Source organism: Necator americanus, chromosome I, assembly GCF_031761385.1.
Source record: "Necator americanus strain Aroian chromosome I, whole genome shotgun sequence".
Lineage (NCBI taxonomy): Eukaryota > Metazoa > Nematoda > Chromadorea > Rhabditida > Ancylostomatidae > Necator > Necator americanus.
This window is the reverse complement of record NC_087371.1, coordinates 17,763,275-17,788,403: the sequence shown is the minus strand read 5'-3', so window position 1 is coordinate 17,788,403 and position 25,129 is coordinate 17,763,275. Positions and strand designations below refer to the sequence as shown.

General features: G+C 40.7%; 6 protein-coding genes across 9 annotated transcripts; 3 read left to right on the top strand and 3 right to left on the bottom strand.

Annotated features, from left to right (window-relative positions):
- Nucleotides 1-317: 317 nt before the first annotated feature.
- On the bottom strand, nucleotides 318-668 carry RB195_005980 (uncharacterized protein; the record flags this gene model as incomplete). Its single annotated transcript, XM_064178814.1, has 1 exon — nucleotides 318-668. The coding sequence occupies one exon, from the start codon at nucleotides 666-668 to the stop codon at nucleotides 318-320; it is 351 nt and encodes a 116-aa protein (XP_064035823.1).
- A 10,413-nt stretch (nucleotides 669-11,081) lies between these two features.
- Nucleotides 11,082-11,777, top strand: RB195_005979 (uncharacterized protein; the record flags this gene model as incomplete). Of its 2 annotated transcripts, none has more annotated exons than XM_013440413.2 (3): nucleotides 11,082-11,206; nucleotides 11,298-11,415; nucleotides 11,688-11,777. In XM_013440413.2, 3 exons carry the CDS (start codon nucleotides 11,082-11,084, stop codon nucleotides 11,775-11,777), a joined length of 333 nt encoding a protein of 110 aa, XP_013295867.1. The 2 variants fall into 2 exon arrangements, with proteins under 2 accessions (XP_013295867.1, XP_064035822.1); XM_064178813.1 differs by having other exon boundaries at nucleotides 11,124-11,206.
- Nucleotides 11,778-12,129: 352 nt separating this feature from the next.
- RB195_005978 (uncharacterized protein) lies at nucleotides 12,130-15,545 on the bottom strand (the record flags this gene model as incomplete). Of its 2 annotated transcripts, none has more annotated exons than XM_013440414.2 (5): nucleotides 12,130-12,201; nucleotides 12,253-12,321; nucleotides 13,297-13,356; nucleotides 13,987-14,096; nucleotides 15,512-15,545. In XM_013440414.2, the coding sequence occupies 5 exons, from the start codon at nucleotides 15,543-15,545 to the stop codon at nucleotides 12,130-12,132; spliced, it is 345 nt and encodes a 114-aa protein (XP_013295868.2). The 2 variants fall into 2 exon arrangements, with proteins under 2 accessions (XP_013295868.2, XP_064035821.1); XM_064178812.1 differs by having other exon boundaries at nucleotides 15,512-15,530.
- A 1,939-nt stretch (nucleotides 15,546-17,484) lies between these two features.
- Nucleotides 17,485-18,337, top strand: RB195_005977 (uncharacterized protein; the record flags this gene model as incomplete). The annotated part of the gene is made up of 3 exons (XM_013440415.1): nucleotides 17,485-17,628; nucleotides 18,084-18,182; nucleotides 18,284-18,337. 3 exons carry the CDS (start codon nucleotides 17,485-17,487, stop codon nucleotides 18,335-18,337), a joined length of 297 nt encoding a protein of 98 aa, XP_013295869.1.
- Nucleotides 18,338-18,358: 21 nt separating this feature from the next.
- Nucleotides 18,359-22,362, top strand: RB195_005976 (uncharacterized protein; the record flags this gene model as incomplete). Of its 2 annotated transcripts, XM_064178811.1 has the most annotated exons (5): nucleotides 18,359-18,392; nucleotides 18,618-18,645; nucleotides 20,072-20,219; nucleotides 22,042-22,143; nucleotides 22,309-22,362. In XM_064178811.1, the coding sequence occupies 5 exons, from the start codon at nucleotides 18,359-18,361 to the stop codon at nucleotides 22,360-22,362; spliced, it is 366 nt and encodes a 121-aa protein (XP_064035820.1). The 2 variants fall into 2 exon arrangements, with proteins under 2 accessions (XP_064035820.1, XP_013295870.2); XM_013440416.2 differs by lacking the exons at nucleotides 18,359-18,392; nucleotides 18,618-18,645 and having other exon boundaries at nucleotides 20,076-20,219.
- Nucleotides 22,363-22,917: 555 nt separating this feature from the next.
- RB195_005975 (uncharacterized protein) lies at nucleotides 22,918-24,370 on the bottom strand (the record flags this gene model as incomplete). The annotated part of the gene is made up of 6 exons (XM_013440417.2): nucleotides 22,918-23,172; nucleotides 23,359-23,437; nucleotides 23,489-23,580; nucleotides 23,633-23,717; nucleotides 23,776-23,911; nucleotides 24,286-24,370. 6 exons carry the CDS (start codon nucleotides 24,368-24,370, stop codon nucleotides 22,918-22,920), a joined length of 732 nt encoding a protein of 243 aa, XP_013295871.2.
- Between the last annotated feature and the right edge of the window lie 759 nt (nucleotides 24,371-25,129).

Sequence of the window (25,129 nt, the reverse complement as noted above, 5' to 3'; positions counted from 1 at the left end):
TCTATTAGGAATTTTCCGTGAGCAGCAGGATTATTTTTCGTTTCTAGGCAATCTATGAGTCAAATCTCCTGGTTCAGGGACAAAGCTCATAGTTCTGTACACCTCTTCTCAGCCCCCTTTTCACCTAACTTTCCTCTCATTTATGACGGCAAAGCAAGTCAGTGGGGTTTTGCGGAGATTCCTTTTCTTATGTTTAGCACGTGCATATTCAAGGTTTCTACAGGGCGCTACGTTGAGCCACTAATTCCATTCCGGACCTTCTCTAAACGACCTACGTGAGAGCAGTCAACAATTCAACGTGTGAACAATGAGTGACCTTACCTCCTACCGCTGAGGTTGTCCTCACGCGCGCCACCTATTGATCGATCTCTTCCGTAGGCAATCGTTTTACCGCCTTCCAACCTTGCTTTCCAAGAATCCCCGTGAGTTCCAAATCCCAAAGGTTTCTCTGTCGCCCTTGTACGATCCGGGAACACAAGGCGTGTCTGATAAGCTTCTTGGCTAAGACGAAACGCCTTTGCGTGTGTTCCACGCTCTTCTCTCGGAACCGGTAGATCATCCCGTTCTTCTCCTTCCAAGTCCATACGCCATGCGCCCAGATTTGCCGCACTATTCTTCGCCAGCACCGACCCTGCTCTCATTATTTCTTCTCCATATGCATCCGTCATCTTTCCAAGTTGTTTCCATGTATAGCCAACCACTTGCGGCTTGTACGAAAAACTCCCATCGTCAGAAAATATCACGTCGAAGTGCTTTTTCTGATGATCGTGATATTTCGCTGATTCATCTCTCGTTTTACGTCTATATGCGGGCTTTAGTACTGTCTTCTCGTCATATAGGAAGAAGTTGCATTACTTGAATGTTCTCGGATTCTTAATAGGTTTAGCAAATTTTCCTTAAGCCCTAAGAAACTTAATCTGTGCTGCTCAGCTCAAAGAAAAAACGCTTTAGTCACCATTTCTAGTTCCCTGCAGCACTGCTGAAATTTCTTCAGAGGTTTTCACCTTCTTGTGATCCTCAATCCGCCTAATGATTTCAAGCAGTTTAACTACGTAGGCTGCTCCCTTAGAAAAAAATTTCATAGCAGCAATCAAACTGGCTTCCAAAGTGCTCACAGAACCCTTATGTCCTTCGTATTTCATTCCTTTTTTGCGGCTCTACAAGTGGCAGCGTTTGCCTGACCAGGCTTGCTCTTCGATGTTTGCCTCTTTTTTAACTTTGGAAGCGGAATTGAACTGAATAACGTTAACTAGTTTCTGTTCAGAATCATTTCATTTGCAAATAACGCACACAGTGAAGATTTTTCTGTGCCGCTTATTTGATAGAGGAGAACTAGTGTTGGCTCAGGTTGAGATCAGGGTTAAAACGTGAAGTAAATCTGAAATATGGATAGGTTTCAACTCGCTCCTGAAAGCTGACTTGAACCAGGGATCTCATGAGGGATCGTAGTTGACGTTTCAGTTTCCGCTCTGAGACCAAATCCTATCTATTTCTTATAAAGCTTCCACAAAGATACATTTTCTTGACATTTTTCTTGTTTTCTTATCTCATCCAAATTTTTCTCCCCAACCCCTTGCGGTAACGATTTCCACCCAACCCTCTATATTAAAGGTCAATAGGGGATTGTAGACATGTCATAGAAATAGACGTATTTGTCCTTGTCATATTTTTCGTCATTTTGGCAATTTCTATTTGAAAAGTCTGCAAACGATATGTCCTTTAAAATCAGGGTTTGCACAGGAACTGCACAAAGTGTGTGACTGAACATTTTGAATCTCTCGATGATCCGTAAAACTAAGAAACCCAGAGTTTTCGCAATGTGGTGCTTGTGAAATATTTATTTTCTCGTACTTGGTGGACACGATACTATTGTGATGAGGAAGGTTCAGAGAAATTGCTTGCTGGTTGGGGGAATTGGTGGAGGCTCTGTCGAGACCAACATCGTGATTGAAGTCAAGGAAAAACATGCGTCCTTATACATAGTTGGATCGAAACCATGTCAAACTCGATGCAGTTGCGTAAGCGGCTCGGATAGAGAGACGGGAGACCTTCGCTAGCACCCATTCATCGCTGCAGTTCGAGTGAAGCTAGCGGTGGCCTCACTTTGATCGCCACCGCTAGCTCCACTGCACCGCTGCGAGCGCGGCCGCTTACGCAACTGTACAAAGCTCCAGATCGTTTTTACCCGATTACGGCAGTTGTCATAATGCAGGGGGTCTTCTGAATGAATGTCCTAGAGGGGACGGTCTCCGCAACTTGTCACAATAATTGGCTTCATCCTTGAAAACTAGGAGATTGATTCGCTTTTCAGACAGGAAGCAAAGCTGTGATTCTTTAAAATTTACAATTCATAGACCAAGTGTAGAGGATGGAAAATTCCCGCTTTTGCGCCCCCAAACAGCGTTTCTCCTTGTAAAGAAAGGGCAAAGCCAGTGGTTCGAAATTAAATCTCATTTTGAAGTCATGAAATTCGGCCAGTCATTAAACCAATATCGAACCATCAAGCTCACCTAGTTTGACCTACGTTCTCATCAATAATATGATGGTGTCAATTGCTACTGAAAGCGCTTTGGCAAGAAAGCTTTTCCTTACACGATGAGCCTCATGAGAGTCGTAAATTTTCGGAGATTCTATTCGATAGAAATGTCTCGTTTTTGTCAAATTTTCCACTCTTCTAGTGTTTTTGACTATTTTTGAATCTAGGCAGGTTTTTTGGCAATCTCACGAGTTTCTAGTGTCATTTTTTGGATTATCTACAAATATTATATATATATATATATATATATATATACCAATGACTATAGCTTTTTGAGAAGCCTATAATCTTCCACTGAAATTCTCAAACATTTTTTCCCTTGATTTCTAGTCGTTGAACTTTATCGTTTTTGAGACCGGTCTCTAGCATGCGTGGTTTAAGTTCTTAGTAAATTTATCTTATTTATTGTATCTGCAAAGTACCGGATTGCGCCTAACCACGAAAAACACGTAGAGAACCACTTTTCATGGTGTTTTTGTGTCAATAGATAAATCATTTGTTTTTGTGGAGATCATTTCATGCTCGCCACTTTTCGGCTTCTGGACTCACAGTGATCCCACTATCGCTCTGCGCACTGAAGACGTTCAGCGGACAAGAGTCTATGGATTTATAGGGGCGCGTCATTTTTATTTTCTTTTTTTTTACTTCTGTTTTCAATCCCTGGCCGTTTTCGGCTTGGAACATGTCCTTCGAATTCGGGTCGTATCGCTAAATAACGCAGTTCCGTCGTTAAAATTTCTGTTCTGATGGAGTTCTTCTATTTTTGCTGTCATGGTGACACGGGGATCACATATAAACAGCCTCTTTAGTCTTCTCCTACTCCTACTTCTCAACTTTCCTTTCTTTTTCTTTTTTCCTCGACTTTGGTTTCACTGAAAACTCCATAAAAAGGCCATGATTACGACATGTGTCATGCAAAAATATACAAGTCAAAAAATAACTCATAGGATTATCCGAAAGACCTACTCTAAGAACTTCCAAGCTTCAGAAGAGTGACTATGAAGATAGAAAATTGAAGAAGTGGACAAAAACAGAGCACTTTATCCCTCTCTACTTTTACTCCGATTCCTCCCCCTCCCTTGTCCTGTGTCTAAGTCGTGAACGTGCATTTTTCTCCGACGTCGATTCGCAGCGTAAATGACCTGAGTGCCTGACCTTTGTGTAGCTCTGATGCCGGCCATAGGAAATCCGCTATCACTCGTTGTGATCCACGACACGCACCTGTTACATTTTCAGTTTTGCTAGAAGTTCTATCCGTCGTTTTCTGTTTTCCGGCGATCGTCTACTCCCATTGCTCTTATTGGAGTAGCGTTAATTCGCTGCGCGATCGAATCGATTCTTTACGTTCTCACTACGTCGTTTAATTTGGCCGAAGTCGCTTAATTTCACAGCGTTCGCAGTTCCTTTTCACCTACACGAACACTCACTGTCCTTGTTTTTAGCGTCACGAACTAACTCTTTTTACTCTGTATTACTCGAAAATTCAATTGCTGAGGCAATGAGGTTTCATATGTCCCACAAAATCTGAATTCGATACATTTCCCGCTCCTCTTCAGCCTTATTTCGCATAGGAAACTTGCAAAAATAGTTCACGTTCGCTGGATATCTCTGGATTCTCTTATTTGAGGAAACGAAAAAAATCGCATTCATAATCGTTCGCCTATGTTCTCGTCATAATTCTCTTTCTGCCTAGAATTAGCCTGATGATGAATGGGCAACGCATGTGATGCATTCGTTTTTCGAGTTTTCGCTCAAATTTTCGACTTCTTAAACAGCGAAGGTAAAGCAAGGGAATCCCGATCGTGTGCCCAAATCCTTACGTGAAGTTTCCACGGATGAGTTTTACGTACTACACAGATCCTAAGAAATATGAAAACAAATGCTTTTGTTCTTCATTTTTATACGCTCCATCTCTCACCTCTATCCACCCAACAAAAGGCATACTAGCTGACAAAGAAGAATTTCCCAGAATTTTCAAATTTTCTTGTTATTCCGCATTAAAAATGCATAGTGATTTAAAGCTATTTTCCATGAAGGCAAAATTCTATTGCGAGAATTTGAAATATTCCCAAACTGTGAAGAAATGAATGCAGATTGTTGTTTCCTACCCGGTGAAGAATTGTGTCATTCACGAAATTTTTCAGTACACACTTCTTCTTATTGGCTCTAACTGGCGTGTGGATTTTTATAGTAGTAAGAATTTTTATAATAGTAAGAATGACATTGGATTGTAGGCAGGTTTTCTGGATCTCTTTCTCTACATCACATACTTTCTTTATGTTTTTGTAAGTGATGGTTAGACATAACGTAGTCCATGTTTTTACTAACCTTGCATTTGCCTCCTTTCACCTTTGCCGATATTTCTCGATTGTGATTTCCTACTGATAATTTCCAATAATCGACTCTAGTACGTTGCTGCACTAATTTGTGGTATATAGTCAGTCGAAACGACCTTAAAGGCAGCATATCACTAAACTGGCGATTTGGATCTCTTCACGGAAACAAAACTGAGTCTGGGGTTAAAATTAGGAGCATGAGAGCGATCACGCTTAATTCTCCTTAATTGTCCTGAAAAACGGTGTGGGGAAGGGTTTTCCTGCACGAATTTCCTTACGATGCACTTTATAACGTGTCCTTGTATACTCGCCAGTTTACTTACTAACTTACCTATCCATTGGTCCCATACTTTTATTGAATAGGCCGCTGAAGAAACTTCATTGGTTATCGTCCGCTCGTTCGCAGACGCGTCACGTGTACGAGAGCGGCGTGTCGTAGGATCATAGGGTGTCTCTTGGGGAAATTCGAACTCGAAGGATGTTCATCGCACCGTTCTTCGGCGCAATCAAGGAAATTGAGCGAGTCCTACAATTCCTATCTTGTTCTAGAGGAATATAGCATCGTCAATTTTGTAGTTTGTTACCTTCAAGCTCAGGGGTCGAAGAAGGACCCTACGTTAGCTTCACCCATCTCTTCAGAGGGAATTAGCGAAGGTAGTGCCTCGATTGTAATCGATTCTCTACCATCCCGCTTCGAACGCAACCATTTACGCAAATGCACCGAGCTTGAAGGCAGCGCATCACGAATCTGACGTGGTACGAAAACCCCAAAGTAGACTTTGAGTTGCGAACCACGGAAACGAGCGCCGGCGCTGCTCAATTCCCCCTAGTTATCCTGAAAAACGGCGTGTGAACCTCTTTAGTTCCTAAGATGTAAGTTAGAGCGCGCACCTCTGTACCCGCTGCGATCCGCTCGGTACTCTATTCACTGGCTTTACTTGAATAGGCTGCCGAGAAGACATCATGGATCTTCGACTGCTCGCACTTGGATGCGGCCCGTGTACAAGGGTGGCGCGTTGCCATTGATTTCGTAGGAAAGAACACCGTTTTCTACGACGTCTAAGGGAACCTGATAGATAGCTGAGGGCAGATATCCTCAACTGCGAGAAGGCGGTGCTGCAGGGTATACAGGAGAGGGGGTGCTTGGCACGCGTTAGCCATCATCGAATGTAGTTGAGGTGGGCTGCTATGTGCAGTTTAATCTCTCGTTTATGCAATTATTGTGAACGAGATCTTCATTTGTGTAATATTGCAATACCAAGTGTACATCGTTTCTGGTTTGAAATCAGTATCTCCATTTCACTCGTTTCATAACACTCTCTTTTCGTTTCATTTCGTTCATCTCCGTACATCCGTCGAAATGTACCGGCATAACGGTGAGCACAGGGCCGCTGGGTACGTCATATCTCTCGGGCACTGTACCTCTCTGTAGCTGGTTTCTGTGACCGTTTCCTTTGAATTCGACGACGCTCCATATTTCTTGACAGGTGTAGTATTCGTATACGGGATGGGAGACTATGGAGAGGGGGGTGATTCCGTCCATTCCTCGCTAATTGGCGCAAAAAACGGCGCGGAAGATGCGGCGCGCGCACAAGGCTAGCGCGCTCCAGTCGAACTCCTTGTAGAAAATAGTGCGCCGGAACGCTCAAGGCCGGAAAAAAAAGGGAAGTGGCAACTTCTTCTCGCGAGCGGAGACGTTGGCCTTCACTACCGTTCGCTCTGACTATTTCAATTTTTCATCCTGTTCTCTACGCCGTTTTATAATGTAATTCAGTTCGAGACCCATCAGAGACACACAGAAGTTAAGATGATTTTTCAAGTCAGGTAGAGGTCCTTCTGCACCAAACCATGCTCTCATTTATTTCTGAGGAATGCCGATGAGAGTTTTCGATTCGTTCGATGCTCTTCAGTGTGCAGACAGACGTGGGCCTCTTGTTATGGTATTTTATTCAACTTGAATTCTTTCTGATGCAATTGAGGTTGCACGGAACGTTGTTATTTGCATTCACTCGCACCTGTTTCTTACTAGCACAAAACTGGAAGTTAATTAACTCGTGGTTTTGTCGACTTCTTCCTTCTGGGTGATGGTCGCTTGAAGGTCATCTCCTCAAAGAGTTTTTGTTCTGTTTCGCTGCGCTGGCCATGTTTTATGCGGCGCGCAGTTGGAATCGCTGGAGCAAGTTTGATCGGCGAGTATCAGCGTACTTGGAAGTTATTCGGGAAACAATCGCGAGTCATTTGCGGCCGTAATTTTCCTCGACTGCATCTGCCTTCCATTTCTCGACGATTTTTGACATGGCAGTACTGTAGTGTCACTGTGGATTTGTACCGATTATCGATGTCGATTATCTCTTTTCTTTCATCTCGCCTTTCCCCTCTTTCTCATCCGTTTCTTTCCTTTTTTCTCTCTCCCCTCTCGTTCTCCACTGCAAGTTTTCTCTCATAGTCGGTAGTTGAAAAGATGATATTATGATACGTTATTCAAACTTGTGGGAAACTTGAAATTGTAATGACATATGGAACAGTCAACGGCAAACAAACAAATAAATAAATGATTGCGATGAGGAAAAATCCACTATCATCAAGACAAATTAAAGGGCCTAAGAAATCCAGCTGAGTAGTAATCTATAAGCGGAAAGAAGCAGCTAGTTGATTCAGATGCATATTAAGCAGATGCGTCAGCAATGGTTCGTTTAAGAGCTTAGAGGTGAGGAAAAAGAGGTTTATTAACAAAAAGAGGTCGAGATGTTGAGGCGTAGAGATAAACGGTGACGGTTGCAGTGGAATTTTCGGAAATTGCGCGTGCGACTGAGATAGGGACATGCCTTTGGATTCTTATTGCATTTCCAGTCAGAACCATTTTTTTGGGGACTGGGTATTGTGGGTCCCGTCGGACGTATTTATGAATGGTGTTGTCCTTTCTGGTGTCTGCTTCTACCATTAGTCATTTTTGTTATTTGATTCGCTTTTTGCTGCCACAGTAGCGAGTTTCTTCACGGGTTGTTGTTGTCTTTCTCCTTAGGTGGAACACTCCATCCTTTTGATAACAGTTTTAATGTGAGAATATGATTTTAAAGAAAATTACCCGACTTATTCGGAGATTTGTATTCAACGATACCGCCACAATGTCAGTCTGGGATTTGACAAATAAGTCATGTAAGACTAATTTTTGTAATAGTAAGCGAGCTTATCATGGAAATTGAGGTGAATTTGTTTGTAGTTCCGATTATTCTGTTTCCAGGTGTACTGTTGGATTCTATTTGATATTTCGAAGCTTCAAATGAGATGATGTATTTAAAGTAAGAAGATCTTTCTTTGATGAGACTTTTGCTTCGAACACGTAGCAGCGGCTGTTTTTTTCTCTGTTGTATACGAGTAACAAAAAAGTCTTCTGAGATTGCGAGAGTTGAAGCAAATCAATAAACAAAATCCAAAGTGAAGCTATGCCAGAAGATTGACACAGTGAAGATAAATTCCCGACGAAAAATGCAACGAAAGTAATGTGTGGGTGTTTGTGAAGGACTGCATTTCGAATCTGTCTCCTAGCTGTAAGGTCAGATTCGTTTCGAAACATCACTTCCACATCTCTCAATACCTGAGCCCGAATATTATGATCTTAACATCCAGTACAGGTAGTGGGTCTATCGGCGTCAAAGGGTTTTAAAAACGAGTTTTGATCCTCTTTCAATAGTTGGTCCTGAGCGAAAGACAAATCATCGTATGAATAACGAAAAAAAAAGAACAAAATTAAATCACAATACAAGCCATTGGCGGGAAAAAATATTGGCTGCTAAAAGTTAGAAAAGAAGGCCAAGGATTTGTTCGCTGACGGATGTAAGCGTGTTCTTTCAATCCACGTGGCTTCGCTCCCTTGTGTAGGCGGTCTGAATAAGCGGAAAAAATTGTTCGTGCTCCACTTTTCCAAGTTCGATCCGGTTGAGCTGCTAAGGATGTCATGCTGCAAGTCCTTTATCCAGCTGTAGCATCCTTTTTTGTCTATGTGATCTTAATATTATTTGTCATTATATTATTATTATTATTATTATTATTTGTTGTTTTACGACGAGCTGACTTCTCATGCACGCTCATCTTAATCCCTCTATGTCGGTCCGTTATTTATTTGTATTTCTCAGTGTTCAACAAATAGAAACATGAATAATGGAATTATTCATAATAATTATTTTCATCGTACATAACTAAACCTAAGGATTAATGTTTATGTTTATGTTTATTTCAGACACATCTGAGGATAATGCAACGAAAGGGAACGTATTATACTGATTAACAATCATAGCAAAGATAGCATTGAACACTATTTATCGCTCTAAGGTGTAGGTAACCCCCCTACCCCTGAAGAAGAGAAACATTCAACGTACGGGCGGAGGTTTCCCGGCTGTTGTCCTAAGTTAATGTGCTTGAATACTACTTTCTTTAAAGTAACCTTGAGTACTCACTCCACCTTAACCTTTTGACACCTCGGGAAGCATCTTCACCGTGAGGACAGTGAAGACGAAGAGGTTCACTTCGAATTTTCGAGTCTCATCCTGATCAGAGGGCTGCAGATGGGAATCGGTCGGCTTTCGTCTGACTAATCGCCGCTGGACACCCAGCGTCGCACTTTCTGCGCAATGTTGTCGTTTGTGGCGCCTGTGCATGCTGCATACATTCGTGCCTTACTGTTCTGTGCATTTAAGGCAGTTATCCTAACAAAGCCCGAGTCCACTGATTTCACCCCAGAACGTACCCTGCTGTATGCGTTCAGTCTGGCTGAATCAAGAGTTTATTCTCACGCTCTGTGACATGGGTTGTTGATGTTTACACGCAAGTAGATGCTGCGCTTGATTGCGAGCGATTGCAAAGCAATCTAATCCCATGGATTTTAGACACCATACGATATTTGCGAAGAAATATATCAATGTAAGATTTTCGATAGAGAATATTTCCAAATTTCCTCTAAGGGTAAGGAATGGGCATTTCATGTATTTGTTGAATTTACTACCATAATTCCCTGATGGCCGTTTAAATACGTTAAACTTCTCAATTTTGTCAAAAGTGTAGCCGAAATTTTTCGAAGTTATAGTGAGGGAGACAGTTAAAGGATAGAACCATCTCTTTCAATATCTTCTCGCAGTAGCTTCATTCGGTTAATAGATATCTATACTGCTCAAATTTTAGGACTTCAAATATTTTGTTGCGATCAATTTTCTCGGATACTGCTTCTGCTCCTTTTTTGTTTTATTTGATTTCACCTAAGTTCCCGGCTCTCATCATTTCTACATAGGTTACTGTCTAATTATCTGATTTGCACGGCATAGAAGTAGTAGTATCTGAAATCTGATGCTCTCACACCATCTTCACTTTTTGGCACACAATCTGGACAGGGTGGTCATATGCGGGAAAGAGCAGAAGAGCACTCTCTGAGGTTTCTTTCCATCTTGGTTCGTCATTTTCTCAACAAGTGACCGGCGTTCACTTCAAAAGCTCAGCATGCACCCAAAAATCCTTATTTTGCTGTTAGGTTTGCATTTTATTTTTCGTGTTTCTGCTGAAAAGTCGTGGAGTTCGGTGGGAGGCGCAAGTGCCACATGGACAATTGAACGCCACAACCGTAATTAATTAATTAATAGGCACTCAAGAGGAGCAACGGATTATCCCAGCAATCACCGCATTTCAGTGATTGATGTAGTTCATTTCTACGGCCTTTTTCCGCATAAAATTAAATATTAAATGAATAAACTACCAAATTGAATATTATGTTTATTAATAATAAACTAATAAATAAATAACTAAACTAATAAATTAACATAAATATAAACAGAATGACATCTTTCCTACAAATCGTTTTAGCCCTTTCAGCAGTTCCATTAGCTTTATGTCGCTCATTTCGGGTAGGTGTCTCGGATAAAAAGTGCATTGGGAATGCATGAAACCCAAGGCAATCTGTGGTAAATGTCATATGTCTGTTTTTCTTCTCTTTTCCTTTATTTTCTCCATTTCCTCTATGAACGATAAGGTTGGAAATTCAATCCTTTTTCTGGGAACTTTTAATGATTTCCGGCGTTTCAAGTCACAGTCTTTTTGTCGTCTGCTGCTCTACAGCGTTCCGATTTCGAATGACGTGACGTCCATTTCCGTAGTGTCCCACAGCCACGGGGGGAACAGGCTCTGGTGCATGTGTCTAATATGTTTCCATTGATTTCAGCATAACAATGCGTGTGTGCTTCACAACTCTCCCTCTCGTAGTGTTCTCTATGATAGCGTTTCTCGTCTCACCTTGTTCAGCTGATGAGGATTTGATGGAGACATTTAAGAATATCGATGTTTTCAAGCTTAGGTACGTTTTTTTTTATTTTTTCTAACATAATGGAATGTGGTTTTAAATAAAAGCTCTGAACGAGAACCGAAATTCACGGCTACTTTTGCAGATCATCAGCTGGTGCATGCCCGTTGTTGGTTGTCGGCCAGGTTTGTCCCCAGGAAAACCCGCTCTATTATTTCAAATGCTGCGGTGATTTGAACGCGTCGTGTTGTTTCCGACTACAGGTGAGAATGCAATATCAATAAGATGTGTCTCAAAAAAAAGTTCCATAGATTTTAGGCCATGGCTAACTCTTGCAAGGGATTTCTATGACCGTAAGATTGTGTTTTGATAACAAAATAGTTATTACAATAATCGGTAATAATGATAATTAAAATAACAATGACTAATAATAACTTCTTAGCTTGTTTTATGGTACAAAATGGCTAATGATTCAATATATATTATTCGGAAGGAGCAAATTCTGCTTCCGCAAACTCTCAGCACTGCATTTCAGGATTGGGTGCTGGTACTGCTGCTCGTTCTGGCGATCTCGATCGTGCTCAGCATTATTGTCAATTTCATCCGATGTTTGTGTTGTTACTAATTCCCGATATCCATGAAATGCCGGTCTTGTCAAACTCAAATCAGACTAGGAGTTCTCATTCTATTCCTAGTTCATCTGTACTGTAAGTAGAGCATTCCGACAACGATATATTGTACTAACCTCGAAGTTTCGTAGAGTTATGTTTCAGTGTTCCATCATCATGCATTTCATTTTCTGTCTTCTATGCATTATTCGACGCATTTTATCACTTGAATTTGCTCAGTCGCCATTCTTGCCTTGAAGTGTTCAGATGTGTGTGCGTGCGTAGGAAGAGATTGTATTCTTTTTTAATGCTGGTAATTCTTATGAAGATAAATGTACTCGTATTGTAATTTCTGCACAGTGTACTCTGCTATTCATCGTCATTAGGGTAGGTTTCTGTCCTCACATTACCCATCGCCACCCCTTTGATGCGGTTCATCGCCTAAAATGAGACTAAGTTAGGTGAGCTCATTTCCTGCGTAGCGAATCGTACGTGAGCAAGTGATAGTCGTCGGAACTGCCTGAAGATAAGCTTGCCATCTTTCGTCTTGATGTAGTTCACCTAAATATATCAAAACCTGATGCTGTTTTACAAAAAGAGAAGAAATGGTTAAGAGGAAGACTAAAAATCGTCAATGCAAGACAGAGGACAGCGCACTAATAGTGTTATTGGGAGATTCATAGATAAAGATGACCTATTTTTAACCTATTGGATCATATCTTAATTTCTGGATGTGCACTTCTAGTCTGAAATTTGAGTTTGGGCTGTCTTCAATTCTCTGATTTCATTATTTCCAACTTTTTGGTTTTTGAATTATTCAACGACATATTTTGGTAATGGAGCTCGTGATTGAACGGGTCTATTGAAAACGAATAAATAGAGAAAAAAGTTGGGTGAAATACAAAAGTGAAAAACGTCCGTTATTTGGATTTGAATGTTTGACCATAAAGTCGGGTCGTCCCACAGTTCAGTTTCTTGCGCCGGTTTTGACTTCACGAATGCAATCAAGGGCCCAAGTGATGCTCATGAGCTTTTTTTCAAGCACAAAAGGTTCCTGGACGTGCTGATCAGGTTCCCTCTTAACTTAGAAGACAAGCAGACTCTCGAGACTGTCAAAGGAGTTTAAGAAAATGCAAAAAATTCCAATGACTCTCGATTTGATTCAGTCGTGTGGGAGTGCTGCTAAACTGTGGGACTGCCGAAGAAATTTTGCGCATCCAGTTCTCCAGAAGTTACCCTTAAACTAAAAGTTAGAAATAGCCATAAAATTCACGTGAATTTAAATATGTATAATCAATTATAATGAAATCAATTATTATTAATTATAATGGTTTTAAGTTTTAAGTTTTCATTGTTTCATTTCCATCATTCATTTCATTTTTCACATTGTTTTAAGTTTTCTGAGCTTTTTTCTGAATACCTTTTGTTGTCTGTCTGCTTTTGCAAAACTTTCTGCAGAAATGATGTATCGGACCGATATTTTTAGCCCAATATAAGTTTGGATCACATTTACCATATAACATTCAAAGACCTCACATCTTTACTTTGATGAAACGTTTCGTATTCTGCTAGAGCTGGTTGCGGAGCTTCCGTTGCCTGGAACGATTGTTCTTATGGATATCACAATGTATTAAGAAATTCTTAGCCGGGTTCTTCTTTAATCAAATTGGATAAACATAAAAAGGTTAGCAAAGTCACTAGTCCTCTAAAAACAGCTGTAATTTCTGAAATAGACGGTAATATAACTTTTTTTTCGAAACATCAAGTTTATCTTAACTGGGGTTTTTGCATCTTTTGCATTACATTTTTGTCTTCATCTTCGAAGACAAACCTGCTACAGATTCATGGTCGACGAATGGAACGAAGACTAGGTCCGCTTTGGATTTTGACGTAACCACGACCGTTCAAGCACACTTCTCATAAAAATGAGCCAGAGAGATATCAAAACATTCCGACCACGGCAGGATTCGAACCTGCAATCTTCTGCTCCGTAGGCAGACGCGTTATCCATTGCGCCACGCGGCCACTTGCCATCATGACAGATGGGAACTTGTAGACCGGAACGTTTGGACGATAACGACGACGACGGGACAAAATTATAAAAACCTATCGCTCAGCTACGACGTGCTTTTAATTGTTTTATTGAGTTATTATATTACAACCTATTGATTTTCTCTACAAGCATTTTTTCAGCACGTCACGCATTTTGCTCCATTTTTTACTCACATATGGAATACTCTCTTTGATAACTTTTGCAGCCACATCTTGGACGACTTCTTCCCGCTTTTCTTTCATCGCTTTATGCAGTTCCGTCAAGGATTCGCAACTGCCGAGTCCTGAACGAGAGGCTACTTCGTATACTGGGAGATCTATTGGTATAACTGACCTGAAGCTTCATAAACAAACGTCGGATTGTTTTGCAGCTTTTTTCTTCGAATTAAATGTTTCTTTTTCTTTATGTAAAAGGAACTAACACAGTAGAAATTTAAACCATGCAAGACCGAAATATACTAAGCAGCATAATGCTCTGGTTTTACGCTTTTTTATGCAGTCTTTACAGGATCCGTCTGAAAACTATTAGTCGCTCGTCGAACACTTAGGAGTTATTTTCTTGGGAGATGTGTGCAAGGTCATGTTGTTTGTCAACAAAATTTTTAAAGTAAACATGCATAAGTGGAGCAACTGATGAAGTATAGACTGATAAGTCACCTTTTTTTCCAGGTCCTGATGTTCGCCACTCATTTGACAGATGATAACCACAAGAAAAAAAGATGAAACATCTGTGGTGCAGCTGTGCGCTTTTCAAATAGAGCTGTTGTCACGAAAAAAGTCGATATGGTCATTATTGACAAAGTACGCTAGGAATTTCTGTTTTGTCAGTTTTGATGTAAAGTCCAGAAGAACCATGGATTTTAAGGCAGTCATCGCCAGAGAAGAAGAGGTTCACTTCTTCAAACAAAAGGAATTATCACACACGCAGAGAACAGCTTGTTACTGTTGTGCTCGTGCTGATGGAAATGCTGCGATCGCGATCTGAGAAGTTGCCGAAAGATTCCGCGTTAAAAAAGGAGCAACAGTTTGAGGCCGAAGTTCAAAGAAGGCTAATAGTAAAAAGCAAGTGCAGATGTAATCTTGAAAGATAAGAAATGATAGCTAAAGATGTAGTCTTCAAAAAAATTTAAAAATGAGAAAGTGAACCATTTCGTGTTTATACGACACGAACGTGACAGATCGCTTCATCGTATTTGGATATATGGTGAGGTCGAGTGTATGGAGAATTTTTTATTTGACATACTGATTTAAGTGAGCAACTGAGTATGGGCCTTCATGACACCTGCGATACCAAGCTAACAAAATCAGCATCAAAGAAGATACTAATGATTTTATGTGTTTTACATTAAAAAATAAAATAAATCAGTAATTAAATAAACAATACGTTGTTTTTATTCTTCTGTTCATGTTTCTGTTGTTTTTTGGTATTTTTGTTTCATGTATTTCTTCATGCATTACAATTTTGTATTACAAAAAAGGAGCGGCAATGAATGTCTATAACTATGTGTAAATGAATCGGTCAGTTATAAACAGTCATTATTCCTATGTATCGAATTTGTTTTGGTAGGGTTGTCATTGCTATTGAAATAGCCGTTCATCTACAAGAATTTCATTAATGTGTAGTGTGTGATTTTTCTAGATAAAAAGAGAAAGGGAGCTTGCAGAGAAAAGAAATCAAAAGGAATAGATGAAAACTCACCGATAAGAAAGAGAAACATGACTGGGAACATCATTGGTGTTTATGGAGAATCTTAAAAGGATGGAGAAAGGTCGGCGATGGAGCGGTACGCGTGACTGAATGATCTGTCACGAACAAACTTCTATCTGCGCGAGCCACTCACGCTAACTATTTCGGTCCGTTCATCAAAGAAAGGTGATAGCCTAATGATCAAAATATCAAAGTTGCCTGTGATCATCACAGCGCGATCGGGCTGACTTTGAGAAGGGAAACGACAAGTTTCCTTCTCTAAACAAAGTGCTATTCTTACAAGAACTCATTTTTTTCGCACTACACGAATAAACCCTCAACAGAAGTTTTAGGGGTGATAAAATGGGACCTTATGTATCCAAACGATATATCCAGATTCTTTGACGAGAATAGCAACTTCACAGAAGGAACGAATAACAACCGAGAACAGCTGTGCACTTTTTTACCCCGCTATTACAGCAACGAGTAATCCGTGCATGCAGCCCGCATCTCGAACCGTTTTGCTGCCACTGTTCTGCTACTGACCGTTGATTTTCCGCTCTTACTTTCTTCTCTTGTGATTATTTTCTCTTTCTTTTGCAACCGCTTTTATCACCTCAACTTCTTCGCATCATATAATGAAAGTGAGTAAAGGATAAAGTCACCTCTAGGATGCGCCAACGCGTTTTGCTGCGATGGAACGCGCGTTGGCCTATACAGTGACTTGCAGGAGCTAGCCGATAACCTGTGTTTTTATCCCGCAGACGAGTCTGGCATCAGTTTATCGACTCCAGAGGGATGAAAGATTTAGTTGGCCTAAGGAAGACTTCGCACCATCGACCGTGTGACTACAGCAGACCTCTTACTGACTGCGCCACACCCACTCCAATATATAATATTACAAATACAATTTTTACTATTCACCCGAGCATTTCTATGAATTCTGTTTTTGCCTGTTTGTTTATTTTTCCATGTACGACCATCTACCTGAACAGCGAATTCAGAATTGAAGCAAAATATTCCCTTGCAAACCTTGTTAAGGCATCGATATGTTGGCAGTTGTGACCGTGTTTCACTTCTTCTTATATCAAACTCTACAGATGTATGATCTTCTCTTCTAGTATAGACGATGGAACCGGCCATTGCTTTTCCCATCATAGATTGCATTTTTTCCACATTTTCTTACCCTTTTACTTTGTATTGATAAAAGCATTTGCTTTATATGTGTGGTTATGTTACGACCATTGTCCATCTTGGTTGAACACCAAAACTCATTCCTTATTATTAGGTTAGATTTGAAAAAAGGTATTTTAAATGTAGTACAGCATGATATTGACGATGTTCCCTCTACGAAAAAAATGGCAGGGATGTAGATTATGTGTATGAGCCCGCTCAACACCCTTTATTTGTCGAGAAAACGCCGTGAAAACTGTCTTGTCACACCTTTTCTCCCTACGAGGGATCCAGCGGATAAGTGATGGGCTGCTAATACTCCCGTTCGCTGGCAGATGAATGCGCTTGCAGACACCGCACGTTAATAGGTGCCTCGTATTAAGTTTCTTAGCGACAAAGCCGTTTCTCAGGCCGGTGTCCAGAACTGGGAGGATTGAGTGAGATCGTGCTCATATTCGTAATCTGCACACTTAACCCCATCTTGTCCTACTAAGATCCCAACATCGTGAAATTTCGTGGAATGCTGTTTCTAACTTCTTAATTGGTGATGCGGTATATCTTCCGAACTCACAGAAAGTCAATTTCTCCTACTAGACAGATACTACTCTCAGAACATTCGCGAGGATCTACCAACGTCTGACTTCGGGATCTTTCTTTTTCGATTTCCAGTTATGCAGCTCTAGAATGTTCTCGACATGATCACACTACGAACGCACTTTTCTTAGATATTATCACGCTGCGTTTGTAAACATGTACATAAGTATCTGTTATCTGATGGAGGTGCCTCAGTTTCTCTCCTGCTGAGCGACGACATGAGAGCTACAGCACTTCTCGTCCTTGTATTCTGCTTTACTTTGACAAATGCCGAGAAAAGAAAGAAACCATTGTGCGAGATGTGCGAGGATGTCATTGAAAAACTGGATCGAGTGCTAGAAAAAGGCGAGCATATGGAGAGGGTGAGCTCTGCTTTTTTTTAAGTATTTGACTGCTGCTATCAATTTTTTTGAAAAGTAATTTTAAATTTTTTTGCAAAATTTCGGCATTAGAATCAAGTTAGACCCTCTTCGTTAGAATCTGGAGCGATCACTTTACAAAATGCTCAGAAATCCACGTTTCTGCCCTGTGCTTGCCAGTGTTCGAGGTCATATCTTGCATTTTCAATTGTTCAACACTAATTTGTTCTGTTAGGGACCCACGTACTGTTAATCAAATGTGCTAAATTTGTTCAACTCTAAGAACTTATTTGGATCTCCGAGATCTTGAACCCAGTCTACATGTAAATTTTCCAGGATTAAATCCACTAGCAAATACGAATAAAAACAAAAATCGAATGTCATAGAGGACCTCGAGCCGTTTTAAATTAAATAAATTGATTATTCCAGATGAGTCTCTTCTTCATATTAATATTTAGGCCCTCAAAAAATACTGCGAAAATGATTGCCCAGATTTTCTTAAGCAGTATTGCGAAAAGCTTGACAACGCCTTGAAGTACATTATCGAAAAATTAAAGGTGAGTACTTCTTGAAGTATGTTGCACCACTATGAAACGAGAAGCCAGGTCCATAAACCTTGTGGATGATCTTCTTTTTCTCTGGATGGATTTATTTTCAGATCCATGACACACCGGAGAAGATCTGCACTGACATTCATTTTTGCGTTGTTTAAGAGTGTTAAATAAATATATGAATGGAAGCAAATTTTTCTATTGCAGATTTTAAAAGTGTGTCACTCAGGATCTACTTTTACGACCAGAGGACGTGCATTTTTTTCTTGTTTGCTTACAAATTAAAAATCAAAAAAAAAATCAAATCAAATCCGTTTCCTCGGTTTCATTTATTTACTAGTTTCACGTGAATCTCGAATAACTGTCATTTAAACAGGAGTTCTTGAAGTCTTTTCCACATTCATATTTTGTATTTTTGGACCTCCTCAAGGAACTTCTTAGGATACACAGTTCGCAGGGATAAAAAAAGGTACAGAATAGTACATTCCATGGTCATTATAGGTATTAAGGCGGTCACTTCTCAATCACATTCTTTCTTTGTTTCGTTCACCAACAAAGCAGTAAGGACACAGCAAGATAGTGGTCTTGAAGCCTAAGCTATTCCTTGCCCTCAAAGTGACCTCACATTCGTTATCAATTTCCGATCAGACGAAAAGCTGTCAACACCCGGCTAAGATATTTCTCAAATGGTCAAAACAACTGTCGTGATGGGACCCACAAGGGCCAAAAACAGGAAAAAGTGAGGAGAAACGTATACATCGATGAGATAGGGGACAGGATAAACAGTCCCGCTCTGCAGGATCAGCGGCGGTTCTGCTCAGGACCGGCGGCACATGACGCATTCGTGAAACATTGTCGTTTTGTGCTCCTGTACACACCAAGTTTATTTACAGCAACGAAGTTCGGGTATCTTCGGGGGGAATTCTGTTCACTCTATTGATCGTCCATCACGCTGAGGGAAGGCACCGCCGTGAAGTGACCATAGCGTGCCCCTTCCTGGCGAAACCACTAAGGATACCCTTGAAATCGCGCGCATGCGTCTGGCGAAGTGGTCACAAGGGTCCCTCAGCGTGTTGTTGCTTTGTTGCGTTTTTTTTTTTTCAAAGTAGCTCTTATAAGAGCAGGATTACGCCTGTGACACCCATGAAGCGTAAAAAGCAGAAATATTCGGGGAAATTTCTAGGGAGTAACTCCTTGTACTTTATATTTGCTACCGACTTCTTCTGTTCCTAACAAATTTCCAAGTGTTAGGTTGAGACATAAATAAATTCCGTTTTGTTTTTCATGCATTTGTTGCGATGCTGATTTATTGTGATCATGAAGTGTTGAGCTTCTCTGCTGACTCTCCTGTCGTTTGACAACGTCGCGTTGTCGTCGGCTCTTTGAAATTAAAGTTCTGGCTGCTCAGCGGTAACAAAAATCTCTTGTTTAGATAATCCATCGTATGCGTAAACAACAACAACAATAGGTGCCATGCACTTGGCCAGAAGTTATTTATGACTTAGCCAAATACATTCCTTTACTACCATAAATCACTGCCTCTACGCTCCCTCTTCGTGTACCATTACTGTTTGGTGATTTCTACTCACTATTCGTTTAGTAAAAGTGGAAGAGCAGTTTGTTGTTTGTTGTATCGCATAAGCAAATCCACGACCACGATTGCGTAATCAGTGCAGACCGATTTCAACCAGCACGTAGTATCCGATTGCTCACCTCCCGCCAATATAAACTCACTGGGTCACTCATTGATCGCCGCTGTTATGACATGCTGCTGTCGCAATCTTTGCGCGAGCGTTTGTGTTTGATGCTCTTGACTTCATTTTTTTTCAGGATCTCATCTTTTTTTTTCTCATTTCTGTGCAATTCTAATCTACAGCCATTTGAACACCTTTCAGGAAGATGAGGGCGAGTCTACAGCTAGTTCTGATCCTGTCGGCTACCGTATTCACGAAAGCTTACAGGAAGAAACCGCTGTGTGGAATGTGCGAAGGACTAATTGAGAAAGTTGATGAAGTCTTGAAACAAGGAGGAGATATTGAAAAGGTATGGCTGACTGTTTTATCCAGCTTGCATCCGAAATCTACGTGGAGAAGTAGCACAGAGTGTCAGAAAAGCCAACGCAACACAGGGAAAATCCTCAGAAATTTTCTCTATCGTAACTATGCTGTTTTTATACTTCTTACCCAATTGATGTCAAAAACTCTTCAGAAGCGGGAAATTTCTCTTTTTCTGGGAATTATGTTGTATGTTCATTCGAACCAAAAGTGACTTTCATTGTGGGCGGTGTGATTGTCACCAAAGAAACATGCGTGGTGCCAACTTTGAGATGCGTACTAAAAGCAGAAATTTCCATGGTACTGCTTTTTACGTGTCTGTTTCCGAAACTCCTCGTCCTTATTGTTCATAGGGTTAGGATGCCCCACAAATTTCTATCTACTTTTTTGAATTTTCTTTCTATTCAACAACAACAATGTTTCAATCAACAACGTAGCGGGTGCGTATCGTTAGGTACCCACTGCTTTCGCGACAACTTATCCTTAGGGGAAATGACTGGCAGCGGCAATGGTTAGTTGCGCTGCGTCGCAGTTAATGGCGTCGGCAGAGCATTGCGCTGCGTTCGCCTTATGCCCCGCCCATCACGTAGGACATCAAGGCCCCTTATCGTCTAATAAAGTGTGAAATATGCCTCACAGGGGCACTCATCCCTGCTATTGCTTCCCTACGGAGTATCGATCGTTTACGTGTAGAGGTATATCAAACAATTGCACACGAAATGCCAGAAATAGAAAATAATAGTGTCTTTCTATTTGTGTAAAACAAACAAATCGACAATTTTAAGTCTCAAGAAGATAAAGTGGAAAGATCTACCAATTAACACCAACATTTCTTATTTCATTGGATTTCAGAAAATCCGTACAAATGCTATCAGAGCACGAAATTCGAGTAGTTGTTGCTTGATGAATTCAACTTTGCCCACAAAACACAAACAGATCCAATTCAAAATTTTATCAAAGCTTGAGGTGGTGAAAATGCTTTCGAGTGTGCCATAGTGCACCGTTGTTTTGAAGGGGTTCGCGTTTCACTAAAGGATTCCCATTTTGAAAAACGCATCATTTTGGATTCCATCAAATAAGTTCTTTAAAAAAGAGAGAAAGTTTCGAAAGGAAAAAGAAGAGAAAGATGGGATATAGATGGTTGTTTGAAAAAAAAAAAAAAAAAAAAAACTTAGACCAAGTTGATATTAGAAAGTGACTGATTTTATTCTGTTTCGGAGCCGCAAGCCTATACAGTGATGTTCTGACTAAATATATCACAAATTTTCCGACTACTACACAATTTCAAAGTTTTGGAACGTTGTTAGCTCTATGCTTTTTGATACTGTTTTATTCTTGGAGAAATTTTCTGCGTTTCGGCTTCAATTCAGCATTTTCGCTCGTTTACATTTTCAGTCTCTACGTTGATACGTTGTTACCTTTTTGCGCTTTGAACCTTCCTAGAAACCAACTCTGTCACGCAATTACGGTGCAAGCACAGCGCACGACCTCAGTGACGTGCTGATGGGTGGGCGTGGCTTAATGATCACAGCTAGCCTAGGATATGCCGGCTCGGGGCTTCCGACAGCCTCTTCTGTAGGCACTTACTCGGCTGTGGGTACCCAACGACCGCCCAAAGCCGTCGGTGACCTTTGTCTCACCAAAATGTCCAATGCCTTTGTCAATCGATCACATTGATGGTTGATTTTTTAATACAGAACCTAGGCATCGAAAGAAGATTTGATGACCGAGGGAAAAAAGCATATGGCCCAGTTGAGTAGTTGTTCGATGGGGAGTCCGTACACGTCATTTTGCCACTGATATCCTTACAGGCAGTGGACGAATTTTGCCGCGAAGATGTGCCAACATTCCTTGTTGACTACTGCGAAAAGATTATTTCGAAGAATCTCAAGTACATAATTGAGAAGCTGAAGGTAAGTTCGCGATAAACGTGGATTCCAGACAGTCTGAATAGTTAATATAGATTTATCATGATCGTGGTAAACTCTTTCCTACTTATGTAAGATAACGATGGTTGGGTTTCATTAGGGCAAACTACCACACAGAACACCAGGGTTAGCTGTCGTTGAATATTTCAGGACCACGACTCACCAGAGAAGATTTGCACCGATATCTATCTATGTTGGGTTTGAAGAGGATCATTTTTCATTATTTTCGATGAGTTTTCTTGCTCTTGATTTGTATAAATCGGAAAGGATGAGGAGTTGATGAATTCAATCCAGTAAACAGAGGTTTCACTAGCAATTCTTAAAGCCTATCAGGAATTGTCAGTCAGTAGTTGACTTATCCACGATACAGGATGTAGAAAATGACAAAAAGCAGCGGAAGTATAAAAAGTGAGTGGAAGAACTGGATGATGTGTTCTGTTCTTTTCGTAGACTGACTTGGAGACTATTTCCATGCGGTCATCTATCGCAGAATAAGAAAAAAGCTTCTCTTCTACTAACATTTTTTCTTTACCTTAAAACTTAGTTCAACAAAGAATGCACTCCTGCCTCAGCCCTTCTTAGCTAGCCGCGTTGTTTCTCTCTAGCATTTCTCTTCGTTAGAATCTAATATATAAAATATATTCATTCAAAGAAAAATCTGCAAATGAAGGGATGTGAGAATGTGAGATACATAAAACTATGAAGAAATATGAAAATACTTGTGCCATAGACATTTTTCTGGTCGGTAGGACATGCATGCTACCTGATCCTCAAATGACTCAAACAATCGTCGTTAGCCTTCGGATAGACGATATCGAACGGATATCGACAACATTGGGTGCTGTTGTTGTAGGGCACTGCTACCAAGTTCCCATTGAATCGCAGGTAACAGCAAAAGACACCTCTTCCTTTTTGAGTCGCTCCGTTACAACAGAACTCAGTCTTCGAGTTGAACTCCACCTCACTTCCATTGTTGCGAGTACAACACGAATCTGCTTGAGTTCTATCGAAGACCTGAAGATTATTCATTTATCCATCCATTCTCGCCAATTCGTTCGCTCACTTGCTCATTCATTCGCTCATTAATTCGTTTGTTCATTCATTCGCTCGCTCATTCGTTCATTCATTCTATCCATTCATCCATTTATTCATTCGTTCGCCAATGAAGTATAGGCAGTACTTCAGAAATAAGTACTTTACCCTGTCTCCACAACAGATTTGTTGTCGTCCTGCATCGTAAACTGTGGATCCGCAGCACATATCGTTTGTGGTTGCCTTCCTGAACTATTTTGGGAATTGATTGCATCGTAGAGGTCTTAAATGAAATCACCTGGCCAGGTTGTCGTTGCAGCACAGGAAGGCTCCCTCATCTTTGAAATAGACGGCATTTCCGCAGCAGTCACCGTTCATCACGTTGTGCACCTACGAGATATTGATTAATCGGACGCGTAAGATCACGAGGAACGCAGCCCACAGTTCCAGCGCAGCAAGTCTGATCAACCCTCATGGCTTCCGTACCACAGCACATCTCAGCCATTCTCCCTCCTCGATTCTTTTCTCTGAAGTGAAGCTTAAATCCATGGAAATTCAGTAGAGGTTTAGAAGATCGACGAGCACCTTACGACCCCATTGCAGCACAGTTGAGTGTAGTTGTTGTACGGCTGACGAGCACAACAAGCTATTCCATACAAGTCGTCGACCGATCCGTAACTGCGACAGTTGTCAGTGTCGCCTCCGCAGCAAAGTTTGATCTCTGGAAAACAAGAGGTAGTTGGATTTACGTTGGTATTCTAATCAAATAGAGCGGTGAAGGTCCTCAGCCAGTGTAACTGAGAACTACAACGATTTTTTGTTGCTAAACGACCGAGCTATTTTTAACTTCGGTAAAACTGAAATCGCCAAAGTGCATTTTACTAAAGTCTGATTTTAAGAAGATATACGACAAAATCCCTGGCTTGTTCGTAGTCCTTGAGGTTTTAGGACGTGCGTTGTCCTATACGTCAGTGTTTTTATCCTCCCAGACAAGTCTACTACCAATTTGTCCATTCCGAAGGGATGAAAAGCTTGGTTTTCTCTACGACGGTTTCGGACCGTCGATCGATTCCGGAGTCGCAGTGGACTTCTTACCCCACTGTGCTACATCCGCCTTGTTCAAAAATTGTAGAATAAGGAATGAGAACGCAGATCCGAAAGTGTCTATGTTCTCGTTCATTACAATATAATGTTTGAAAAAAGATGCCGAAGTTCACTTCATCGAACCATGCTGCTTACCAAAGATAAATATTTTCCAAGACGGTTACCATATTTGTGATCAGTGAATGCAGGACCCTTGGCAGGTGGCGTTCCATGAGGGTTAGGAAAAAAAGAAAGAGAAAACCAAGAAATCCATGAGACCCATATTTTTGTCTAATGTGGTCATTATGTTTATAATCAGCGTTTTCAGAAACCATTATGAACAAAAATTTATTCCTCATAGGAAAAGAACATAAGTTGAAGAAACCGAAAGTATTTTTAGGAGGTTTCAATTTTCGAATAGAGCCTTACTACAGTAGAATAGAGTCCTACTTATAGAATGAACAGGGGGAAAAATCAATCAGTAATAATTTCTGCGTTGGAGAAAACTGAAACGATGGTAAGCTTCTATCAATAATCGTTCAGTTAAAGGTATCACTCCATGAATCTGAGGTGGTACGGATTTCAGGTGGAGTATTCGTATACGGGATGGGAAACTACGGAGAGGGGGGTGATGCCTTTAAAAAAACATTCATGGGCCGGTGAAATGGAATAAAATTGCTCTAAAGTGAGTCAGCCGCAACACTGATGATGATGTAGAAAAGCATGTAGGTCTAATGCATAAAGTTGATAAAAGTTTTGTGAGAAAATATAAAAATTCGGAAAGTCCTTTTTGGAGTCAGCATTCATAAAGGTTATTTTCGCATTTTAATTGTTTAGAAGCCGAACTGAGATTTGC